The sequence below is a fragment of the Halichoerus grypus genome, chromosome 10 (assembly GCF_964656455.1).
Source record: "Halichoerus grypus chromosome 10, mHalGry1.hap1.1, whole genome shotgun sequence".
In the NCBI taxonomy this organism is placed as follows: Eukaryota; Metazoa; Chordata; class Mammalia; order Carnivora; family Phocidae; genus Halichoerus; species Halichoerus grypus.
In genome coordinates, this window is record NC_135721.1 from 29,228,866 (window position 1) to 29,252,341 (window position 23,476).

General features: G+C 35.4%; 1 protein-coding gene across 2 annotated transcripts in view; it reads right to left on the reverse strand.

The window, feature by feature from the left end:
- The window catches only part of STRN (striatin), a 103,884-nt gene that overhangs the window by 51,306 nt on the left and 29,102 nt on the right, over positions 1-23,476 (reverse strand). For both annotated transcript variants that reach the window (XM_078056184.1, XM_078056185.1), the window contains exons 2-5: positions 20,397-20,500; positions 12,539-12,612; positions 4,058-4,136; positions 1,386-1,553 (exon numbers count right to left, since the gene is read on the reverse strand). In XM_078056184.1, the coding sequence (XP_077912310.1) occupies positions 1,386-1,553; positions 4,058-4,136; positions 12,539-12,612; positions 20,397-20,500 (425 nt within the window). The remainder of the gene's footprint in view (positions 1-1,385; positions 1,554-4,057; positions 4,137-12,538; positions 12,613-20,396; positions 20,501-23,476) is intronic.

Here is a 23,476-nt window from a genome sequence, read left to right on the forward strand (position 1 = left end):
ATTTCAAATCTGCTGAGAGCTATGTTTTTGGTATCTTCCACCCTATTCTCTATCCCTACACAAATGAGACAGATTCGGAATAATACCCTTGTCAGTTCTAAAAGACAGGTCAAGGGCAAAACACAAGACAACTCAAGTGGCCTTTTCTGAACATCTTTATAATGACTTATAATAACGCCGTAGGTAAAACTATAACCAGGAATAAGGCCTACATTGTCTATGCCTACACAAAGAAACAATCTAATCTTACATTTGTATAAATAAGTTAATGTAGTCTTAAATATTAATGAATATATTTAAGAAGGCTCCAGTGACATTTGTTTATAGAAGTTCGTTTATAGGAGTCCATCCTATTTTTGAACCTTTACCTAAATCCCATAATTTTAGTTAATGTTCCAAATAACAGAAATGATGTTCTCACTAGAAAATGTATAGAGTTCAATTAAAACCATTCTTATAGCCCAAACATGCAGTAAAATGAAGCAAAATAATATTCAGACTTTCACAGAATCTTTGGCTTTTTATCTCTTTAAGAATCATGCCAAATTTAACCTGAGAAACAAACAGGGTTTTAGAGGGGAGAGGGGAGGAGGGATAGATTAGCCCGGTGATGGGTATTAAGGAGGGCACGTACTGCATGGAGCACTGGTGTTATACGAAAACAATGGATCGTGGATCACTACATCAAAAACTAATGATGTATGGTGATTAACATAACATAATAAAATTAAAAACTACAAAAAAAAAAAAAAGAATCATGCCAAATTTATTTTCAATAAAGAATGTCCTTTCTTAACTACTCATGTTCATTTTAAGCAGAATTACATATAATTGTATGATACATGATCCAAAAAGCAAAACAAAATATTTCAAACAGCTACTGAATTTTTCACTTATTCTATCAATTAAAAACATACACTTAAAATAGATATTTTTCAAAGGAAAAGGTGAGTTACAGTATTATTAAATACACAAATGGCTAAGAAAACATTTACTTCTAAAAAATTTGAGGAATTTATAGGATTTTTAGGTCATCAGGAATGAAATTACATTCTTATAAGATTTGAACTGAATCTCCTAAAGATGATCTTTTGTGAAGTTCTAATAGTAAGTGACTGAGCTTCAAGATATTAAAATCTGTATTAAACCTATAGATTTCAAGCAAATAAAAATATCTTAAAAATATTCTTAAAATAATCATAAATAACTAATCCCTATGGGTTAACTTCTACCAAATGAAATTTCAATTTTTTAATTCAACTTTATAATAAATTATTTCTGTAGCAGTATCTAAAACGCAAGTATCACAAGTGTCACCCGTAAACCAAAAATATTTAATAAGCACTAAAATTTTAGCTAAAACGCTTTCTAGACAGAATACTTACCCAATCATTGCCGTCTCTTTAACTTCGGCCTCTGTGCCATTTATAACTGAATCCTGATTTTTGTCATCTTCCCTGTCAGTGACATCACTTGAAAAGCCCAACAAAGCTCTCACTCGTTTAGATTTCACATCTAGAATGGTATCTGTGTAACCCACCTCCTGTAGATACCTGCATGTGAAGAAGATCCTTACAATTCAGTCATATTGGAATCAGCATTCTATAACTTAATATGTAAATAAAAGTATTTCTTTAAATTCATTGCCTGCGTAAGACTTAACAGTACAGTACTATGCTAGTAAGACGTGCTAATAAATAATCTTCCAGCTGCAGATGGAGCTGTCTCTTGCAGTACCAGCCTCTATGGTCACTGAAAAAAAAATCAAAGAACTATACAATACACCATTCATTACATTTATCATAAGAAGAAGCTGTTCCTTAATATACCTAATAGCACATTCTTTCTTCTAGGCAGCAAACTCACTCTCAGATTCTTACAACAGTAATTATTATAACCAGTGGTTTTTTGTTGTTTTTTTTTTTTTACACTTCTGATATAGAGAGTTATTGAATCAACTGTTTGAGATCCAGAGAGGATATTTCTAGCATATTTGGTTTCCTCCATGACATACAAGAAGAGTATATTCCAAAGAGTCATTTCTACAGAAAGGAAGCTTTTATCCTGAGACAACTCTAAAATAAAAATAGCCCACAGTTGAACTGTGGATGTGGGATGCCTGTGTGCACGTGGGAGTGTGTGTTACAGAGAGGCAGCAGAAGAAAAGAGAATAGGTTTGTACTGAGAACTAGATCTGGGTCTAAAGCCTGTTTCTGCCACTTTCTTCCTGTGTAACTTTAATTCTCCTGAACCTCAGTTTTCTTCTCCCTAAAAGTGACACACCTCGTATAGTGGGTGACATACAGAAGGCACTCAATATCCATTAACAACAAAGATGACCAAAAAAGACCAAAAGGAACATGAAAAAGGCAAAGGTCATTACTAATGTCATTAACAAATGTGACAGACAAATATTAGGCATGAACCTGTAAGTAAGCAGCAAATCTATGAAATTAAGGAGAAAACAAAGGTGGACAAGATAACCAGTCTGAGGTCAGTTTATTTCAACATCTGGTATTAAGAGATTACAGCTCAAAGACATATTTCACAAAGATATGTGACCAAAATGGAGTAAGTGTATCTTATCAAATCAAGATACTCATTTTTCAATACTATCTGATATTTAATTTGGACAATAAATGTTTAACTTTCTTGAATTTAATCAGTTCTTACAAACCAACAGGTTTTTCTGTTCTAAACAAATATTTGATACATATCTTTGGCAACAAAATCACATTAGAGATAACTGTTTCAAAAACCGCTCTTTCCATAGGTAAGTTGGCTTTACTAAGTAGCTACCTCCTTTATTCATTGATAAAATGTCACCTTTACTTTAAAGAGACAGATGATGAGTCTTTTAAAGTTTTTGAAAACTATCTCAGATTGCTTACTACAGTAACTACTTCTCATAAAAAAGAAAATGAGCACTTTAAAAACACATTTATGAAAGAAAAATGTAATACATCATATTTAAGACCAAGGTGAGGGCACTAGGAAAACCACTTATTAAATGTTAGTGAATTCTCATTTTTTCTCATGCTGAATAGATAACAAATACATAAAAGGAGACATTTTAATATTCTCTTCCCATTAGGCAAAAGGAATGGCTGGCACAAATTCACTCTGGAAACCACTGGTGCAGACTACTCACAGGAAACTCAAAAATCCAAAAACAGCTAAGTACATTTCATTTTAATGAAGCACAAGTCAGAATACCAATTTCAAATGTGATATGCAAGGATAAGGCAGTGAGCTGGTTAAGTGGGCTGTAGCCTACCACCTGACCTCTGAACCTCATTCCAGCTTTGTTTCCTCTTTATAGTCTCAAATACACATTTTATAGGAGAAACTACATGGTAGTGCAGTATTTGCAAATTTGAGAAGTTAAAAAAGTTCTTCAATCTATTTAAAATAGGAAATTTAAAAACATAACACAAAATTACATCTAAATATTGATTAGACTTACATTAAGATATACCTATGTTCAGGTATAAAAGATGCAAAAAGTAACTTTAAGGGTATAGAATTCTTTTTAAAAAAAAGATTTTATTTATTTGAGAGAGAGAGAGAGAGAAAGCAGAAGCAGGGGGAGGGGTAGAGGGAGAAGCAGACTCCCCGCTGAGTAGGGAGCACGATGCAGGGCTCGATCCCAGGATCCTGGGATCATGACCTAAGTAGAAGGCAGGTGCTTAACGACTGAGCCACCCAGGTGCCCCTAAAATTCTTTCAAATGTAAACATAAGTGTATATTAAAATTTAGAAGCTTAAAAGTATACTCTTTAAGTTAAAATTATAAAAAGAGAATTTACTCTTGGTTAATTCTTATTAATATTTAATGAAAAATAAAACCTACCACAGGGGAAAAAATGTTTACTATGAAAAAGGAACAATAACTCAATTAAGCTTTTTCACAGCAGCAGTCTAATAATAAAAGAGAGAAAATTATTCTGAGTTGAAAATGCAAAAAAAAAAAAAAAAATATATATATATATATATATATATATATATGTATCCTGATGAAAACATACTTTTCTTTGTTTGACCACGGGATACTTACTGTCTGAGTAGTTGTCGACCTTGTTTCCACATTAACTGGCTGTTTTGCTGTGGCTGTACCTCTGTTTCATTACCTTCATCTGGAAAATATTAAATCATAATAAAACTGCCTTGTTTTATTCATTAGAGGGCATCTCAATTCATAAAATATGTCCAATAAAAATTTATAAGATTAAGAATATGCAAACTACACTGTAAGGTACGTTTTAGGACAATGTACACTGTTTTTTTAATCTAATTTCCATAACAAAAATAATATAGATTCATGATTGCTACTAGACTCCCCTAAGCGTAGCAGAACTAAAATAAAGACATTTTCCCAATCTCTAGTAGCCTGAGAATTTTCATCCAGGACAAAGACCTATTCAAATCAAGTCACACAATAAGAGTCAAATGAAAGTATTATGGAGCACCACATCAGAGCTAGAACAAAGCACTCAGGAATGATGATAGAAAAGCCAGTTTGGTAAGAGTAGATAGGGAAGAAATAACTTCAATCCAAATCTATTTCCTTCACTAGTTACTAAATGAAAACTTTAAATATTCTTTTGAAGACATTCTTTGAATGAAAACCACCTAAGTCTTGTAAAGCTTAAATTCATCATTTGGTAGAAAGTGAACTCTTTCAAGAGGATAGTAAAATAAAAAGAGCCTTCTCTGTGCTAAATCTGGACTACAGAATTTCCAAACTATACTCTAATTTTAAAAATACAAAAAATTTCACACTTTCTATCAGCCCTTGATCAAACTATAAGAAACTGTGATCTTTTACAGGGTTTTATTCACATGGAGACGTAAGAGAGACTGGGAAAATTTGTTTTATGATATCGATGTTAAGCATTTACTGTGTTCCAGATGCTGTGTTAAAAACACATTCATTATCTCTTTTAATCTTTACAACCTCAAAAGATAGGTGTTATTACTATCCCTATTTTAAAGATGAAAAAGATGAGTTTTACAAGTTAATTGTATGATTTCCAAGTTAGAAACACAGTTGTAAGTGCTGAAATCACATCTGACTCCAGAGCTCATGTATTTAAAGAAATATGTAAATAAGAATGAGATCTTCCATTTTCATTTTTCTCCTACATTAATTAGGCCAAGCTCTGTGATATACCAAAGAAACAGCAGTAGACCAGACTGTAGCAGGAGGATTAAGTTACCTCAACGAGGTAGATTACTTTGGGATGATCTCAGAAGGCATATAGTTTAAAAAAGGGGCAAAAATAATGTCCCCATACTAAGGAAAAACAACACACATCTTGTTTCCATTGACCCACAAATTCAGGAACTATGGTTCACAAATGGTTCCACAAATTCAGGAATATACTAAGGTATGTTCTAATATATCTTAAGTCAAGTAAGCTATACTTGCCAAGTAAGAATACTTACACTGGCATTTCAAAAGACTAAAAATTTCATATGTGAAGGAACTTTTGAGGTCATCTAATTTCCCATCAGTATAGGCCTCTCTATTCCACCCTCAGATATACTCAACTGCCTTTGCCTACTTTGGAAGCTAGTGATGTTACCAAAGTACAACACATACACTCAGTGGAATACTACTTACAAGGAATGAACTATAGATACACACCAACATGAATGAATCTCAAATGCATTATGCTAAATGAGAAAAGCTAGAATCAGAAGGCTATATTCTGTATGATTCTCGAATTCATATGACTTTGTGGAAAAGGCAAAACTATAGGAACATAAAACAGATGAGTGGCTGCCAGGGGATTAGACCGGGGACAAAGGGGTTGACTACAAAGGGTAGTAGTAACGAAACTATATGTGTTTGTGAAAATACTAAAAAGGTGAATTTTACTTATGTAAATGATACCTTAATAAAAAATAAATTAAGCCAAATCAAATTAAGAATGCATCTTCATCCTCTTTAAAAAAGTGTATCCATGTACTGAGATAAAATCTGACTCCCTGGGTAACATGTTTTAAAAAAAAGTCTGAAGTTAAAAGAGAAAAAAAACTTTTGTACATGTGAACTTGATTTTCCCCACATTTCCATATTCAAGCTAAAATTCACAGTTCTCTCAATCAACTATCAGATTCACTCTCACCTTATCAAGTTTAAAAAAAAATGACATCATACGAAAGTGAGGATTTTAAAGTGGTAAGAGTTGAACTGCTTGGCAATATAAAAGTAGTTGACTGGTACTTCCAGTCAAGTTAGAGTAACAGGGACCCAATTTACCCTCCTGCTTGAAACAACTATAAAACAAAATAGATGAAATCATGGTTAAGACCTGATTTCAGGCAACAAAGGACAACGATCCCTGAGAGAAAGGAAACACGCAGTGAGCCCTGTGATTATTCCAGCTTACTGCCTTGACAGAGTTTCTAGATTGTGGCATAGGGAGGGGAACAAAAACAATATCTGAAGGGGGCGCCTGGGTGGCTCAGTCGTTAAGCGCTGCCTTTGGCTCAGGTCGTGATCCCAGGATCGAGCCCTGCATCGGGCTCCCTGCTCTGCGGGAGGCCTGCTTCTCCCTCTCCCACTCCCCCTGCTTGTGTTCCCTCTCTCGCTGTGTCTCTCTCTGTCAAATAAATAAATAAAATCTTTAAAAAAAAATATCTGAGGAAAGAATGGCTGAAAAGTTGTATACTTTATGAAAACTCTAAATCCACAGATCCAAGAGACTCAATGAACCCCAAGCACAAGAAACATTGGGGGGCGGGGGTCACCTGGGGACTACACTGAAGCACATCATAATGAAATTGCTTAAAACCAATGACAAAATGAAAAATCTTAAAAGTGACAGAGAAAAAGGTCACATTCTGCATACAGTAGAACAGAGATAAGTTTGATAGAAGATATCTCATCAGAAACAATGCAAGCAAGCAAAAGAAAGACTTTTTCAGACACACAAAAGCTGAAAGAACTCATTGGCAGCAGCCCATATTACAGGATATGTAAAAGTCCTTGAGGCAGATGGACTATGACACCAGAAAATACGGATCCACACAAAGAATGATGAGCACTGGAAATATATACTTTTTATATTATTTAAATCTCTTTAAAAGAGAACTAACAAAAATAATAATATAGTGTGTGACTTATAATAGAAGCAAAATACGTGAAAACAACTGCCAAAGAGAGACATAGAAATCCATAGTTACAAGGCTCTCATACTGTAAGAAGTGGTATATTGTTACTTAAAGACAGACTGCGGTTAAGTTAAAAAAAAAAAAAAGTATACCACCAAAATAGCAAAGAGTTGCAGCTAATAAGTCAGCAAGAGATAAAATAGAACGATAAAAAAAAAAAACTAGATTATCCCAAAGAAATCCATGAGAGGAAAAGGGATCAAAGAACAGACTGAACAAACAGAAAACAAACAGCAAAGGGGGTAGCTTTAAATCTAACCATATCATTAGTCACATTAAATATAAATGGTCTAAACATCTCGATTAAAAGAATTTGTCACTCTGTATAAAAATATTCTATTTTTAATATGTACCTGGCTTCTAATATTAAATAAAAAGCTAAAATATGGAAGATAAATAAATTTTAACATAACCTGGGGTAAAATTTCCTAAGGTAGAAATGTAAAGGTTTGGATATAGAACAAAATGGGGGGGGGGGCGCAGTCAGAAGGGAAACTAATTTTATTGTGAAAAATGTCTCAGAAAAAGTCTGGATTATCAGTTTAAAAAAAAATATATCGTAAATGGATAAAAGAGCAAAGACCAGAAGAATTCCTGCTTCTTTAAAGTTTACCCTGTTTGGATACATCACCTTCTACCCTCTCCTAGTCACTGTCCTCATCACTGTCACCCACAAATCCCTCAGTAACACTCGGAACTAGGCTTACATGCTTCCTCTGCAACCAAACGTTTACCTCATCTTGAGCGAAGTTAATATTCATGTGGGTGATCCACGTCAGCCTCCCCACAACCACCACCCTCTCTAGCTGTCATACCTTAGATCTTGTCGTTATGAAGAACAGACGCAGATGCAAACTCCCTCTCTGAGCGTATTCTTCAGACTCATATTCCCACCTCACTAGTTCTTTCATTTAGCTGGGACCTTAGACCAGGGGCCAACAAATTACAACCTGCAAGTCAAATGTGGCCTGCCGTACTCATTCATTTGTGTGTTGTGGCTACTTTTATGTTAGAATGTCAGAGCTGAGTAGCTGCAACAGAGAACATATGGCCTAAAAAGCCCAAATATTATCATCTGGCCCTTTACAGGAAAAGTTTGCTGGCCTACTCCAGACCACAGCCTATCCCCTCACTTCTACCCATTTAGCCTCCTTTTGTCTTCACTTCCTTTCCTCTCTAGTTTTAGTTCACAGTCTATCACTTCAATTATTCTTTAGTCTATGTCCTCAAATTTCTTGTCCCTTTGGTCTCTCCATGAATTCAATGAATTCAACTATGAACTATTTCCATTCTATTTAATTTTTGTCCAAGCTGTCAAGTATGCAAACCAAACCAATGCATCTATATAAACTCATGATCACAACTGTCAACTGGACGCTTAGCTTTTCTCAATCCTACTATTTATTATCAGTTTGCCCTCCTGCTCATTATTATTTTAAACCTTCTCACTTTTCTTAAACCTATCATACATTCTTAGCAGGTAATCCAGTCTTACACATAAAGTATATTAAATACCCACCACCAAAGTGAAACCCAAACCTACAAATCCATCACCTAACTTCTACATTCTTTCTTGGGAACAATAAAAGACATGCTCCTCCCACCATTCTCCAGCTAATTAAGAATCCAATCTCTGTGCTTCTTCAGATACCTTCCCATTCTGAATATGTCTTCTCTCTCCTTTTTATTTGCTCCTCCTCTAAGAAACACACACACACACACACACACACACACACACACACTCTCTCTCTCTCTCTCTCTCTCTCTCTCTCTCTCTCTCTCTCACTCCTTGACCCCATGTACCCTTTCAGCTATCCCTCTCTTCCACCTTCACAATCTAAGCTTCCTGACTTACAGGTAACTGCAGTTAGTCTTCATTTTCCACTCATGTCTTTGTTTCTACCCTTACCTTTCTCCTAAAACTGCCCACAGTAATAAGCTTCCTAACTTACAGGTAACTGCAGTTAGTCTTCATTTTCCACAGTAATAAGCTTCCTAACTTACAGGTAACTGCAGTTAGTCTTCATTTTCCACTCATGTCTTTGTTTCTACCCTTACCTTTCTCCTAAAACTGCCCACAGTAATGACCCATGTGTCACTAAATCTTTTTTTTAATTATTATGTTAATCACCATACATTACCTCATTAGTTTTTCGTGTAGTGTTCCATGATTCATTGTTTGCGTATAACACCCAGTGCTCCATGCAGAACGTGCCCTCTTTAATACCCATCACCAGGCTAACCCATCCTCCCACCCCCCTCCCCTCCCCCCTCCCCTCTAGAACCCTCAGTTTGTTTTTCAGAGTCCATCGTCTCTCATGGTTCGCCTCCCCCTCCGATTTCCCCCCCTTCATTCTTCCCCTCCTGCTTTTTTTTTTTTTAAACATATATTGTATTATTTGTTTCAGAGGTACAGATCTGTGAATCTTAAAGCTACTCTTTAGGACCTCTGGTTATTAATCATAGTGCTTTAGAGTCCTTATTTCTGGAATCCCTCTCTTCTCCTGGTTTCCATCCTACTGTTAAGATAATTCTTATCATTTCCTTTTCAGCTTTCTATTTTTCTACCAGTTTTTTAAGTGTTGCCATTCCTCAGGGCTCCAATCCAGCTCCTCTTCTCACTCTGAATAAAGTCTGGAGTGGGAGGTGGGGGGGGGGGCGCCTCTTCCTCCTCCACAATGACCTGAGTGCCTTTGGGACCATGTGCTGATGCCTCTCAAATCTACATATCAAAGCCATACCCTCTGGTTTGAGCTCCAGCCATCTTCCCTTGATTGCCTAACTAATAAATCCAAAAGCAAACCCATCATCTTCCAAATCTACTTCCGACCTAGTTTTGAGAACTAGAAGTGTGGGGGTCATCTTTGAATGTCCCTTTTTTTCATTCCCTACATCGAAACTGGAACTCATTCCTGCAGATTTTACACCGTAAGTATTTCCTGAACATGCCCCCCTCTCTCTTCACATCCAGTCAGTGCCCTGTCAAGGCAGCCTTCCTCATTTAGCCAGGAGGCTGCCAACAGTCCGCTCACCAGTCTCCCTGTCACAGATCCAGAGGCTCTCTGATCCACCTGCTACACTGCTGCCTGTGGGATCTAAGAGAAATCCGATCCTTCAAATACCTCCTCAAAACTCTCGGGATAAAAATGTAAATTCCTTAACATATTTTACAAGACCCTTGTAACATACTTTACCATCTGCCCTCCCCCCTTCCCCCGCTAACTCTCTAGCTCCATCTAGAAATACTCCTTCCCTCCCTTTCTCTACTAGCCAGTTATTTTATTTCTCAAATGTGCCAGATTCTTCCCCCTGCCTTTCTCCCACTTCTCATTCAGCAAATATTTAGTAAGTTCACTTTCCCTGGCCAATTCTTACTTGTCCTTCAGATGTTAACTTTAAACACCATTTGACTACTTAGGACTAGATATTGTGCTCTATAATACCTATTACCTTCCCCATTATACATGTCATTTTACTGTAATCACTTTTTTCTTATCTTCCCTGTAAAAATCCAATAGGGCATTGTTATCTTATTCACTGAATTTGAAGCTGGGTCTGACAAGTATTACATATTTAATATTTGTAAATAAACTGTGAAAGATCAATAGATGGAATTATACTAGGTACTAACCATGTGTTGTACACTAAGAAAATAAACCTGAAAGTTATGAATTATTTCCACTATTTTCCCAGTTTCAGATAAGCAGCAGAGCAATCTCCAAAACATTAAATAATATCATAAATATTTAAAGTGTCAGGGCAGAGTTGAACTTACATGCATAAGAGTCAAACTTTTTCTAGAACCACATTGTTTACTTATAAACATTTTGTATATGTTGCAATTAGACTTTTATACTCCTAAAATAATATCTAACACTAAGGAAACAAACTTTTTTTTATATAAAAATCCTGATTAAATCACTTCTGTGAATCGGACAAGATACTTTTAGGACAGCCTTTAACAAATAGTTTAAATTTAAAACATTTAAGTGAATCTCAAGTCAAAAGGAGAGACACCAAAGCAAGATAGAAAAATTTAAAAAACAAAGGAAAAAATATGCCAATGATCAACAGATACTGCTCCAAATCTCATGGATCAATATTCAGCTGGGGAAATGTGTTAACATTACTACACTGAATTGAACTTTAAAATCAGCAGCACATTCAGATCTTATAAGGTTTTTTTCATACATTGTCAAATACAGAAGCAGTGTGGTAAAATAGGGCTAATATGAATTTTGGAATCTACAGGTATGGGGCAGCTGGCTGGTTCAGTCAGAGGAGCATGCGACTCTTGATCTTGGGGTTATGAGTTCGAGCCCCACCCTGGTGTAGAGATTACATAAACAAACAAACAAACTTTAAAAATATACATATGAATGTTGCAGTCATTAGACCTGGGCTCAGATCCATATTCCCATTACTTAATAATTGTGTGACCTCATGCAAGTTTCTCCAGTTCTCTGAGTTCAATTTTCACATAGGTAAAATAAGAACAATACCATCTTTATGAGCAACTATTTTAAGAATTAAGGTTAACACACATAGAGGCCCTAGTACAAGGCACATATTTCATATATTTCAACATATAAATGATATAAACAATAACTGATATCGTCAGATATTTGATCTAGAAATTTAATCTGAAATTATGTCAAAACATACTCATTTGAAACATAACTTGAACAACTTTTCCTACTATCTGTTATACCTCCTAATAAGTCAATTATGTCTATATCCTTAATATCTGATTGTTTACAAAGTGTTATTTTTGTAGGGATGAAGAGGAAGGTAGGAGAATAAAAAAGAAGAAATAACACAAAAACATCATAAATGTTTCAGCTGTTAAAAGATGGTCCGGCTGCAGAATCTTCTGTGCATAAGAAAATCCAAAAACAATTTTGCACCTGCAACTGAGGGATGAGGTTGAAGGGATTAGGAATTCCCTGTACTTGAAAAGAAATCTGTGAACTCCATCATTCCTTCTCTTTCTCTCAGGATTTCAAGGGCATGATGTACTTTGTACCGCACATCTCAAAGTTCCCATTAATACTGGGAAACCCAGCAAGACACAGTTATGTTAGTATGTTACCCCATGAATTCTGATCTTTCCACGAAGTGTAGAACATAAGCAGAAAATGGGGAACTTAAAGAAAGGGGAAGAGGAAAAAGGAAGGAAGGTGATGGAAAATCATTTAAATGACACTAAATGATTAGCACTAAAGATAAGAAGGTCAGAAAAAATCACTAATATGCAAATAATTCGAAATTAATTTGCAGTTATAAATATTGCTGCTATAAATACTAGATGTCAACTTCTTTTTAATCACTTAAACTTCCTTTAAAATTAGCTTACCAGAATCATAGCTTGGAGGCTTCATATCTCCCTGATTCAATTCTGTCCCATATTTCAACTTGTGGTATTTGGCTCTAACAAAGAAATAAGAAAATACAAACCATCTTAAAACATATTTAAATGAACTTTAGGATATGTAATAGGAGTAGTCATCAGTACGCAGTAGTCCTGGCTACCTTTCAAAGTAGGCTTCCACAGTGTCAAAGTGGTTGTCATTATTATTTTATTGTTGTTACACCATCAAGTGCCATTACAACAAATAAAAGAGTAACACTGGGAACCATAAATCTTTCTATAATTACATAGAACATTCTAGTTTCTATAGTATTCAAATTTTCTTGATGATTGCCAAATTACAATTCTACTATCAAAAGCAGTAGATAAATTTGGATTACGAAATAAACTTGTAGAAGACTAACCTTTCTCAAAATTGATGTATTTATAAAAAGAAAACTCATCTAATGGTATGTACATACAACGGAGTATTATGCAGCCATAACAAAAGGGTGAGATCTTGCCATCCGTGACAACGTGGATGGGCCCAGAGGGTATGATGCTAAGTGAAGTAAGTCAGACTGAGAAAGACAAATACCAAATGGTTTCACTCATGTGTGTAATCTTAGAAAACAAAACAAATAAATAAACAAAAAGCAGAATCAGACCTATAAATATAGAAAACAGGGACTTACCAGAAGGAAGGGCAGTGAGGGAATGGGCAAAACGGGGAAAGGGGACTGGGAGATACAGGCTTGAGTTACGGACTGAATAAGTCACAGGAATAAAAGGTACAAGGAATACAGTTGATGATACTGTAATAGCACTGTATGGTGACACATGGTAGCTACACTCGTGGTAAACATAGCATAACATATAGAGATAATGAATCACTGTGCTGGACAACTGAAACTAATGTAACACTGTGTGTCAACCATACTCAAAAAAATGTTTTAAGTCATCTATAATACTCTGTGCCTTATCAGGCAATTACGATTTACCAAGTATGCATTACAGTAAACAATCCAAAGGAGAGAGGGGGAATCAGCCCTAATCACCAGTGCTGAATAAGATATTTCAATAGGAATGAATACATTTTTTTTTTAATAGTCAAGATATCCTTTGCGGAGAAATTCTTACCTATTTCCCTTTTAAAGCTAGCTGAATATAATTATTTCTGGCTAACCTGATTTCACCATTTCAGATTTAAACATCTGAGACCAAAAAAATAATCCAGATAAAGTAAAAATTTTAAAGGTCAATCAAAAATGGCCATACTTACGTAATGTATTTATATATTTTTACTTGTTTGCTTCCCCAAAATATTGAGGCCATTTATAATAAATATTAAATGCAATAAGGTTAGGATAACAACAACAGTAATAATAATTAGAAAAACCAAAGTAATAAAGTAATAAAGAAGGAATGAGGGGATAATATAGCCAAATTTCAAAGTTAATTTTTTTATAAAAAAACTATTCAGCACTTCACATAAAGAAGTTTTTATATTTCAAAAAAGATATAAAGGAAATGAAAATTATTTGCTCAAATGGGCAAAGTACTGGAATTCATATTATTTTATAGTTACAACAGAAAAATCAACATTTATATAGAGGAGGATCTTAAGAAAACCTATGAAAATTACAGATAGCTAATGTTCTATTTAAGGTCGGCAGCGAGTATAGGAGTATATATTAGTCTTATATGTTTTGCGTATGTACAGAATGTTTTGTAATAATATACACACATTAAAAATAAAGAGTATTTGTTTTATATATGTGTTATATATATATATGTCATATTCATAGAAGATTTCTGGAAGAATACGGAAGACATTAGTAAGATTTCCTTGGGGAAAGGAAAGGAATACATAAAGGGAGACCATATTGTGTTATTTGGTTAATTAACATGCATATATTTCTTCTTTTTTTTAAATTTTTAGTAAATACTTTTGTTCCAAATTAACTAGAACATCTCTTTCTCTATTCCCAATGCTTCTGCTAATCACAAAGATTTCATCACCAGACTAAACATTTCCTAGTCTATTTCAATGTATTTGTAATAATGTTGATTATTAGAGAATAAGATTTATAGCCACTTAATTTTACTTACAGTTACCAGAAATTAAACAAGGTTCTTAATATTTGTCAATCTTCAGATTTTTCATCTACCATGAAACAAAGTAACAATACCTCCTAAAAGTCAACTAGCAATTGAAAGTAACTGGTCTGAGGATGGAATAAAAGTAGCAATAAAATATTATGGAGTGCATTTATATACACACACACACACACACACACACACACACACACACACAGAAAAACATTTCTATATAAAAATACTGCACTATAGTGCATTCTAGTGGTCTTGGGAAAAACTGCAACAGAGTTTATATAAAAGGGGAATAGAAAATATTCTTTACAATGTATTAATAAAAATAACATACTATGAGCTAACATTTCATAAAAAATTAGACAAAGTAAGTAAAGAACTGTCATGTTTACCACAGGCTGTGTTCCCTTAAAGCAGGGTCTCCCTACTAAACTGTTAAATTCACTGAAAAAAACCTTACTCCCAGAACCCTTCTCAACTTAGCAACATTCAAGCTAACATGCCAAATACCTTTCTCACTCATATTGTTTCCCATGGTTTTAATACTTCATCTCACTGTGTTACTTACCAATCTTCTTATTCCCTTATCTTTTTGTCTAAATGTGACTGTAAAATAAATAGCAGATCTCATGCCTAAGAACCCTATGTCTGATACATAGCTAGGCCTCCCAACTGACCTTTACTGGATAAAAGAGCATAAAAATTGTATAATAATAAAGAAGTCCCATTATAGCTTTGTTTCAAAGTCTATTATTACATATAATGTGCTAGGAATATAACACAGCATCCCAATCACATTTTAAATGTTGATGCTAAAAATAATCTGATTAAATCAATGAACTGTTTCTGAATTCTTATGACATGTCAGGCACTGTATTGGCTGCTGGGAATAACCGGCAGTTTGTAGTCAATTAAGGGTGGAGGCAAGGAGATGGCTAAGAGATAGAAATTAAAATAAATAACGACAGCACACTGTGGTAAGAGTTATGAGATAGATCAAATGTTATAGGAATTCAGATAAGAGATTATCTAATTCTGTCAAAGGTGGTGTCAAGGAGAACTACCAAAAAAAAAAAAGGTAACATATGAGATTCTAGCTAAACCTCAAAAAACCAGTGGTTTTCCAATCAGACAAATAGATTGATGAAAAGTATTTCTGTCAGAAGAAAAAGTGGGGAAAAAAATACATCATGGGTCAAAAAAAAAAAAGAAAAAAAAAGCCGTGTGTGTGTGTGTCTGTGCGTGGGTGTGTGTGCGTTTGTGCGTGGGTGTGTGTGCGTGTGTGTGTGTGTGTACAGGACTAGAAAGGGGCCTGGCTGTAAGAGGTTTTACTAAGATCTCTGAAATTAGCTAGATATTTTTAAGCAGGGATATAATATCTGTATTTCAAAAAATGCATCCTATGAATGTGGAAGATGAATTAGAATATGGAAATATCAGAGGCAAGGAGGACATGTGGGTTTTTATAGTGCAGGTGAAAGAAATGGGGAAAAATGGAATGTTTCAGAATTGTATTTTATATAGTATTTAAGGTTCTTCAGTATAGAAGTTCCTGAGTAAACCTTAGATTAAACACTATGTGTTCTTGAAAAATTAGACATAAATTTCCTCATTTTACATATTCTACCACACTATAAGGAATGCCTTGACAAATTCCTGGCTAGGCGAGTAATCTTCCTGTAATGTTAAAGATTCAGTTTCACTTAATTTTGGATCTTTTTAAGTGGGACTACTTAGAAAATCTGTAACACAGCAATTCTAAATCATGATCCTTACACTTAGGTATGTCAGGGTAAATGACAAGATGTCTAGAATTTGCTGTTCTAAAATAGATAAAGATGAAGCAAGAATGACAGGAACATTAACTGTTGAGGCTTGGAGGTGTATATAAAAAATATTAGTCTCTACCTTTATGTTTCAAATTATGCTCAATAAAAAAACTTAAAAATTCTTGGCTTAAAGTATTAGAAAAATAATTTCAGAATCAGAAGAACTGAAATGTTCTCGAACTCCAAAATTTTTAAAAATTCCTGGCATTAAAACATTCGAAAAATAATTTCAGAGTTAAAGAACTGAAATGTTTAAGAGCTCTAATCCAGAAAGAAATGCTTTTTTATTCCTTATTACACTTAAGTAGTGCCATAACATCAGGAATAATCTCAAATCACTCCATAAATTTCAAAAGATACAAAATCAGTGACTCTGGAATTAGGAGAATTCCATTAGTTTAAAAAAAAAAAAAAATCTTCCCTAGACCCAGCCAGTTATCTCTTCTGTTTTTCAAAGTCAAACTACTTGAAAAAATAAGCGACTGTATCTGTCTCCACTTTATCTGTCCTGAGTTCTCAGCCCTCAATGCCCTGTGATCTGGTTTATGTTCCTGCTACCTCACTGAAACTATCCTGTCAAGGAGACCAGCAAGCTCCTACCTGGCACATCTAGATAATTACTTTCAGCTTACAACTTACCTGGAGTCTGCTGGGCATCTGCAATTGTCAAACTCCCACCTTCTTTAGCTTGCGTCCAATATACTGCTCTCTCTCCTTCCTTCTCCAGCCATTCCTTTGCTGGCTCTTCCTCCTTCTGCTTTTTCCTCAAACATTTCCATTTCCTGTGGCTCTGGCTGATTCTCTCTTCTCCTCCCATAATACTTGTTCTGCTTGTTTCAACTACTCCTATAACTTTATCCACAATACTTATGGTTCCTAAGTACACATCTCTAGTCCTGAGTCCCACTCCCATAGCTGCTTTTCAAAACTTACTTCTTAATCTTTAATTCATTTGATAACTTATAAAACTTTCACTCAAGCCAGGAACCTGGGAACCATTCTTGAATTATAATTTTTATGGATTCTATTTAAAATGTTTCATAGCTGATGCCTCCTCTATTCCAGCACCTACCATGTTATAATTTCTCATCCTAGACTATTAGACTCTTCCAGCTTCTATTCATAGATCCTTCCAATCCATCCCCCATAACGAAGTCAGGGTGATCTTTCTAAAATCTCTTTCACACTATTCCATGCTCCTTTCAACTGCATGACAACTAAATACAATATGTATTCCTAGACTGGATCCTAGAGCAGGAAAAAAAAGTACTATGAAAATCATTACTGGGACATTTGATGGGGAAAAATACTATTAAGATCATCACTGGAGGGGCACCTGGGTGGCTCAGTCATTAAGCATCTGCCTTCAGCTCAGGTCATGATCCCAGAGTCCTGGGATCGAGCCCCACACTGGGCTCCCTGCTCAGCGGGAAGACTGCTTCTCCCTCTCCCACTCCCCCTGCTTGTGTTCCCTCTCTCGCTGTCAAATAAATAAAATCTTAAAAAAAAAAAAAAAGATCATCACTGGAGCATATGAATATCGGCTATATTAGGTAATAGTGCTATATCAACATTAAATTTCCTTAATTTGACAGAGAGCTGTAATTATATAAGGGAATCTCCTTGCTCTTAGAAGATATATACTGAGGTATTCAGGGGCAAAGGGGTATAACATCTGCATCTAAGTAGCAAATGATTCAGAAAAAAAGCAATGTGCCTACAGAGTGAACATACCAGTAAATACAGCAAAATGTTGTCAACTAGGTGAATCCGGGTAAAAGGCATGTAGTTCTTGCAACTACTATTAGCTTGAGAAATTTCAGAATAAAAGGTTTTGAAAAACTTTCAATGTTCCCTATTATATGGAAGATAAAAGTCTGCACTCCTTAGTTAAGTTCTCCATCATCTGGCTCTTGCTCACGTCTACCATTATCACTTACTAAATCACAACTAACATCCTACCCTCCACACACAGTGACTGCATATTTCTGTAACACACCAAACTACTTTGTTCCCTGTCAAACATACCCTCTCTACTTCTTGAACTTTGCCTATCTGGCGAACATCTTATTTTTTATGATACTGTTGAAGTCTCAACTCCTCTCCAATTACATCCTTCCTTCTACTTCCACCTTCCAGATCCAAATAACCACTCCCTTCTTTGTGACCCCACTGTACCCTGTATAGACATCTCCCATAGCACTTACCATACTGCACTGCACTTCTGTGGTTTACAAGTGTGTTTCTTGCTACTCTGAGCCCTTAAGGACAAGGACAAGGACAGTGACCTATGTTTATACTCAGCTCCAGCACAGTGCTTAAGTTGGATGGATATATTAATGAATATGTTTAATGAGAAGGGACACACTCATACATACACACACACACACACACACACACACACACACACACACACAAAACATCCCTGGTTACTTTAGTATATGTATATTTTAATTCTTCTGTATTACAAGATAGAATCATGTATTGGTAAAGAGTATAGACTTCAGAATCAGACAGACCTGAAGGATCTGAATCACAGCTCTCCTACAACTTTGCAACTCTACTCAAGTTACTTTGTTTTTAAGCTTCAAGGCCTGGTACACAGTAGTTAATAAATAGTTGCCATTATTAATATTATTCTTTCTCTTCCATGATGCCTATAATTAGATTGCTTAAAATCTCAAATATTCCCAAATTGCATGCTTTTAAAAGTAGTTTCCCTCCCCCCACCCAATCTCTCCAATACAGCTTTCAATCAACCTCTCAAGGAATAAAAATAATCATCTATTTTTTAACCAAGAGGTCAGCCTGTTTTCAATTTCTTGTGCCATTCAAAGATCCCACATAAAGGTGAAAACAAGTTCTAATAAAGTTTAATCTGCTTCTTAATATTCACAAATATCATCTGTTAAATGCTATTTTATGGCAGTTTTGCAAACAGCCCATTCATCAACTTCAAAGAAATGAGAAAAGTATGTGATCAAAACAAGCAAAATAGGGTCGCCTGGGTGGCTCAGTCGGTTAAGCGGCTGCCTTCGGCTCAGGTCATGATCCCAGGGTCCTGGGATCGAGTCCCGCATCGGGCTCCTTGCTCAGCAGGGAGCCTGCTTCTCCCTCTGCCTGCAGCTCCCCCTGCTTGTACTCTCGCTCACTCTCTCTCGCCCATGCTCTCTCTAACAAATAAATAAAATCTTAAAAAAAAAAACAAGCAAAATAGAGAATTTCAATATCGCCTATCAAGTACTCAATTATCAGAAACAAAAACAAAAAATTCTCTAGAAACAAAAAATCCAAAGACGACCTGTTAAAACAAATAAACTTATAATTCATATGAAAACTTCCAAAATTCTCATCTATGACCCACTGTCCTTTACCTGTGACCCGAGCTTAATTGCTTGAGTATCTTAGACCTAGCAACATAGAAAGATAAGATTCACTTCTGGAGAGAGATGAATAGCGCTGATAGCAAAGGAACAAAATACCAAAAAAAAAGTCTAGAAAAAGATAAAAAAGATTCTCAATACAGTCTGCATTTTTTCCCAAAGAAAACACATCAAACTGAATAATATTAGTTGATGAGGGAGTAAGCATCACAGAAATTTCCTTTACAACTCAAAAACGATTTCAATTCCATAAAGAAATGGATAATGACAGCTCAGGAAACACCTAAGTTTCTTAAGAAAGGACAGGGAAGAGGAAAAATGTTGCTAAATTTTTTTTTAAATCATGTAAATCAATTTATTGGTCATGATTATTAAACATTCACAAGAACATTAAATTAACATTACAACCATTTTTATATTACAGACACTATTTCCTGAATTCAAAAGTATTAAGTATTAAAATTTGGATTTGTTTTAGGAATGACAGAAAAATTACTCCAATCTTTAAAGAGAACATCATCTTCCACTTCATTGAATTACCTTTCCTGTTTAAGAGCGTACTCCAGCATTTTGATCCTCCTCACAAGATCCTTCTTCAAAATTTCTTGACCCTTTCTTTCCCCCTGAAGGAAAGCAATCTGGGCCTGAGTAGGGAAAAAGAAGACAAAACTAAGATTAGACCAAATAAAAAAACTTTTTAACCCAGTTGAAGAAAGAAACTTTGGGAGATAGGACACTTAGATGCAAATACGTTTCCTTCTACTATGTGTCACAAGTGCGTAAGTATATAGAAAGGCACTGATTGCAAGGGGAAAAAAACCTTTTTTTTAAAATATGCATTTTGGGCGCCTGGGTGGCTCAGATGGTTAAGCGTCTGCCTTCGCTCAGGTCATGATCCCAGGGTCCTGGGATCGAGTCCCGCATCAGGCTCTCTGCTCCTTGGGAGCCTGCTTCTCCCTCTGCCTCTCTCTCTCTGTCTCTCATGAATAAATAAATAAAATCTTAAAAAAATAAAATAAAATAAAATAAAATATGCATTTTACTTCAGATCAGGGATGTTACAACAGGTAGACTGTGTCCTGTAAGAGTCTATAATCTAAAACAACCAATATAAATGCAGACATATGCAAAGTGTACAGTATAGTTTACTTAAGTGTTTATGGCATTGAGGGGGCTTCTCTTTTATAAAGAGGGAAGATGGGGAAAGGGGCTAGTAAAATCCTGAGTTCTTGTAATACCACTGAGAAGTAACAGTTCTCAGAGCTTCACCACATATATAAATCTTATGATGGACTTAAGATTGTCTTGAAAGGCTTTATTCTGGACCTCCCCTGCAAACAATAAAGAGCTGCCTTTTCTCAATCCCCACCTTTCACCCCAGCCTCTTTTAGGAGATTTAATGTGCAGAAAAAAAGTGAAAGTTCAAAAAAGGAAAATCAGAAACCATAGCCCTCCATTGGTTCCTGGCCCCTTCAAGGAATAATTAAAGAAAAAACCAAAAACAAAAAAACCCTACATTTTAACATGTAAACAAACTGTAAAACTTTTGTCTTCAGAAAAACAGCTAGGTAAGAGTGGCTCTCCAGAATATCTAAAAAGACACTTAGAATTGAAATAGTATCTTCCACTTAAGGAACTGAAACTAGTTGCAAACACTAACTTGTTAAAGTAACTCATAACACCACTAAGAATAGGGCAGAAGGGATTTAAGGACCCTCAAGGATAGCCATCAATTTCACTATTCTCATATGCTTTCCCCTTCCATTATCTGAACATTAGTTCAGATAACAATGTTACTTATATTTCCACAGTGCTTTCCATTTAAGTAAGCAGGAACTTATATTTAATGATGACCTTACCACATCCTTAAGAAATTGTGGATTGTCCAACTAAAGTTTAGTAAGTGAACCACTAACTACTTCTACTCAGTTTGAATAACACTCCTTTCTATGTTTTCAGTACCATATTGAACACAAAATCCAATTTACCAAGGATCTTATAATTTTCAAGATGTAAGTAGTGCTGTTTTTGTTTTTATTTCAATAAGCTCTTGAAATTGCAATTAAAGAAGGATTATTTTTTTCTTACTGAATTAAAAATAGTCCAAAGACAACCATAGACAGAGGAAAAGACATCAAATATCTATACTACCCAAACTTAATGATTATAAAACCTTTCAAAATTATGTATTCTGCAAGGAGATCATTATTTTATGTAAGCATAATAACACATTGTATTTAAAGCTGACAAAAATGAGGGGCACCTGGGTGGCCCAGTCAGTTAAGCTTCCAACTCTTGATTTTAGCTCGGGTCATGATCACGCGATCGTGAGACTGAGCCCCAGGTCAGGCTCTGCGTTGAGCATGGAGCCTGCTTAAGATTCTCCCTTCCTGGGGCGTCTGGGTAGCTCAGTCAGTTAAACATCTGCCTTTGGCTCAGGTCATGATCCCAGGGTCCTGGGATCGAGCCCCACATCAGGCTCCCTGCTTGTGGGGAGCCTGCTTCTCCCTCTCCCTCCTGCTCATGTTCTCTCTCGCTCTCTCTCTCAAATAAAAATCTTTAAAAAAAAAAAAGATTCTCTCCCTCTCCCTCTATCCCTCATCTCCATCTGCCCCCCACTCACCCGCTAAAAAAAAGGAATAATAAAAGCTGAAAAAATGAAAGCCTTGTCAAAAGGATATGATAGTCCAACTTGTTTGACCAAACAATGCTTTGGCATAGAATTCTATACACTCTTCAAAATGGCTGTAATAAAAACAATAATCTAATCTGCATAATTATAAAATCAAAGTAATAATAAAATCAATGACCAATTTCTTCCTCTCTATATCCTTTGGCTAGTTTTGTATTTCTGCCACCGTCATGGTTCCTGGATGATTCTGAAACTTCAGCCCATAATACTGGAAAGTCTCTACTGTGATTAAAAACTCCTTGTTGTTTCCAGTACACTTGCTTCCCCATCCTTCTACCAATTCACATATTGGATTAGTTAAATATTTAATAAAAATAAAAGACCTAGGGCGCCTGGGTGGCTCAGTTGGTTAAGCGACTGCCTTCGGCTCAGGTCATGATCCTGGAGTCCCAGGATCGAGTCCCGCATCGGGCTCCCTGCTCAGCGGGGAGTCTGCTTCTCCCTCTGGCCCTCCCCCTCTCATGTGCTCTCTCTCTCTCTCTCTCTCAAATAAATAAAATCTTTAAAAAAAATAAAATAAATAAAATAAAATAAAATAAAAGACCTAGAACTGTTTAAGACAAAGATTACACAGAAGATGGAGTTGCCTAGAAAGACAAACAAAAAAATAGTATTGGTGATATTTCTTGGTGATCACAGAATACCTCTGTGATATTTCTGCCAAAGATACATAACCTGAAATCAATCATAAGGAAATATCAGGCAAATTCAAGTTGAGGGACATTTCACATTAACTTTCTTGTGATGTTCAAAAGTGTCAGCTCATAAAAGTCAAGGAAAGACTGTTTTAGATTGAAGGAGCCTAAAAAGACATGAAAACCAAATGTAATACATGATTTTGAACTGAATTTGGCTATAAAAGGACCTAATTAGGACAGTGATGAAACATGAATGGGGTCTGAGGATTAGATGGTAGTAAAGTATCAGT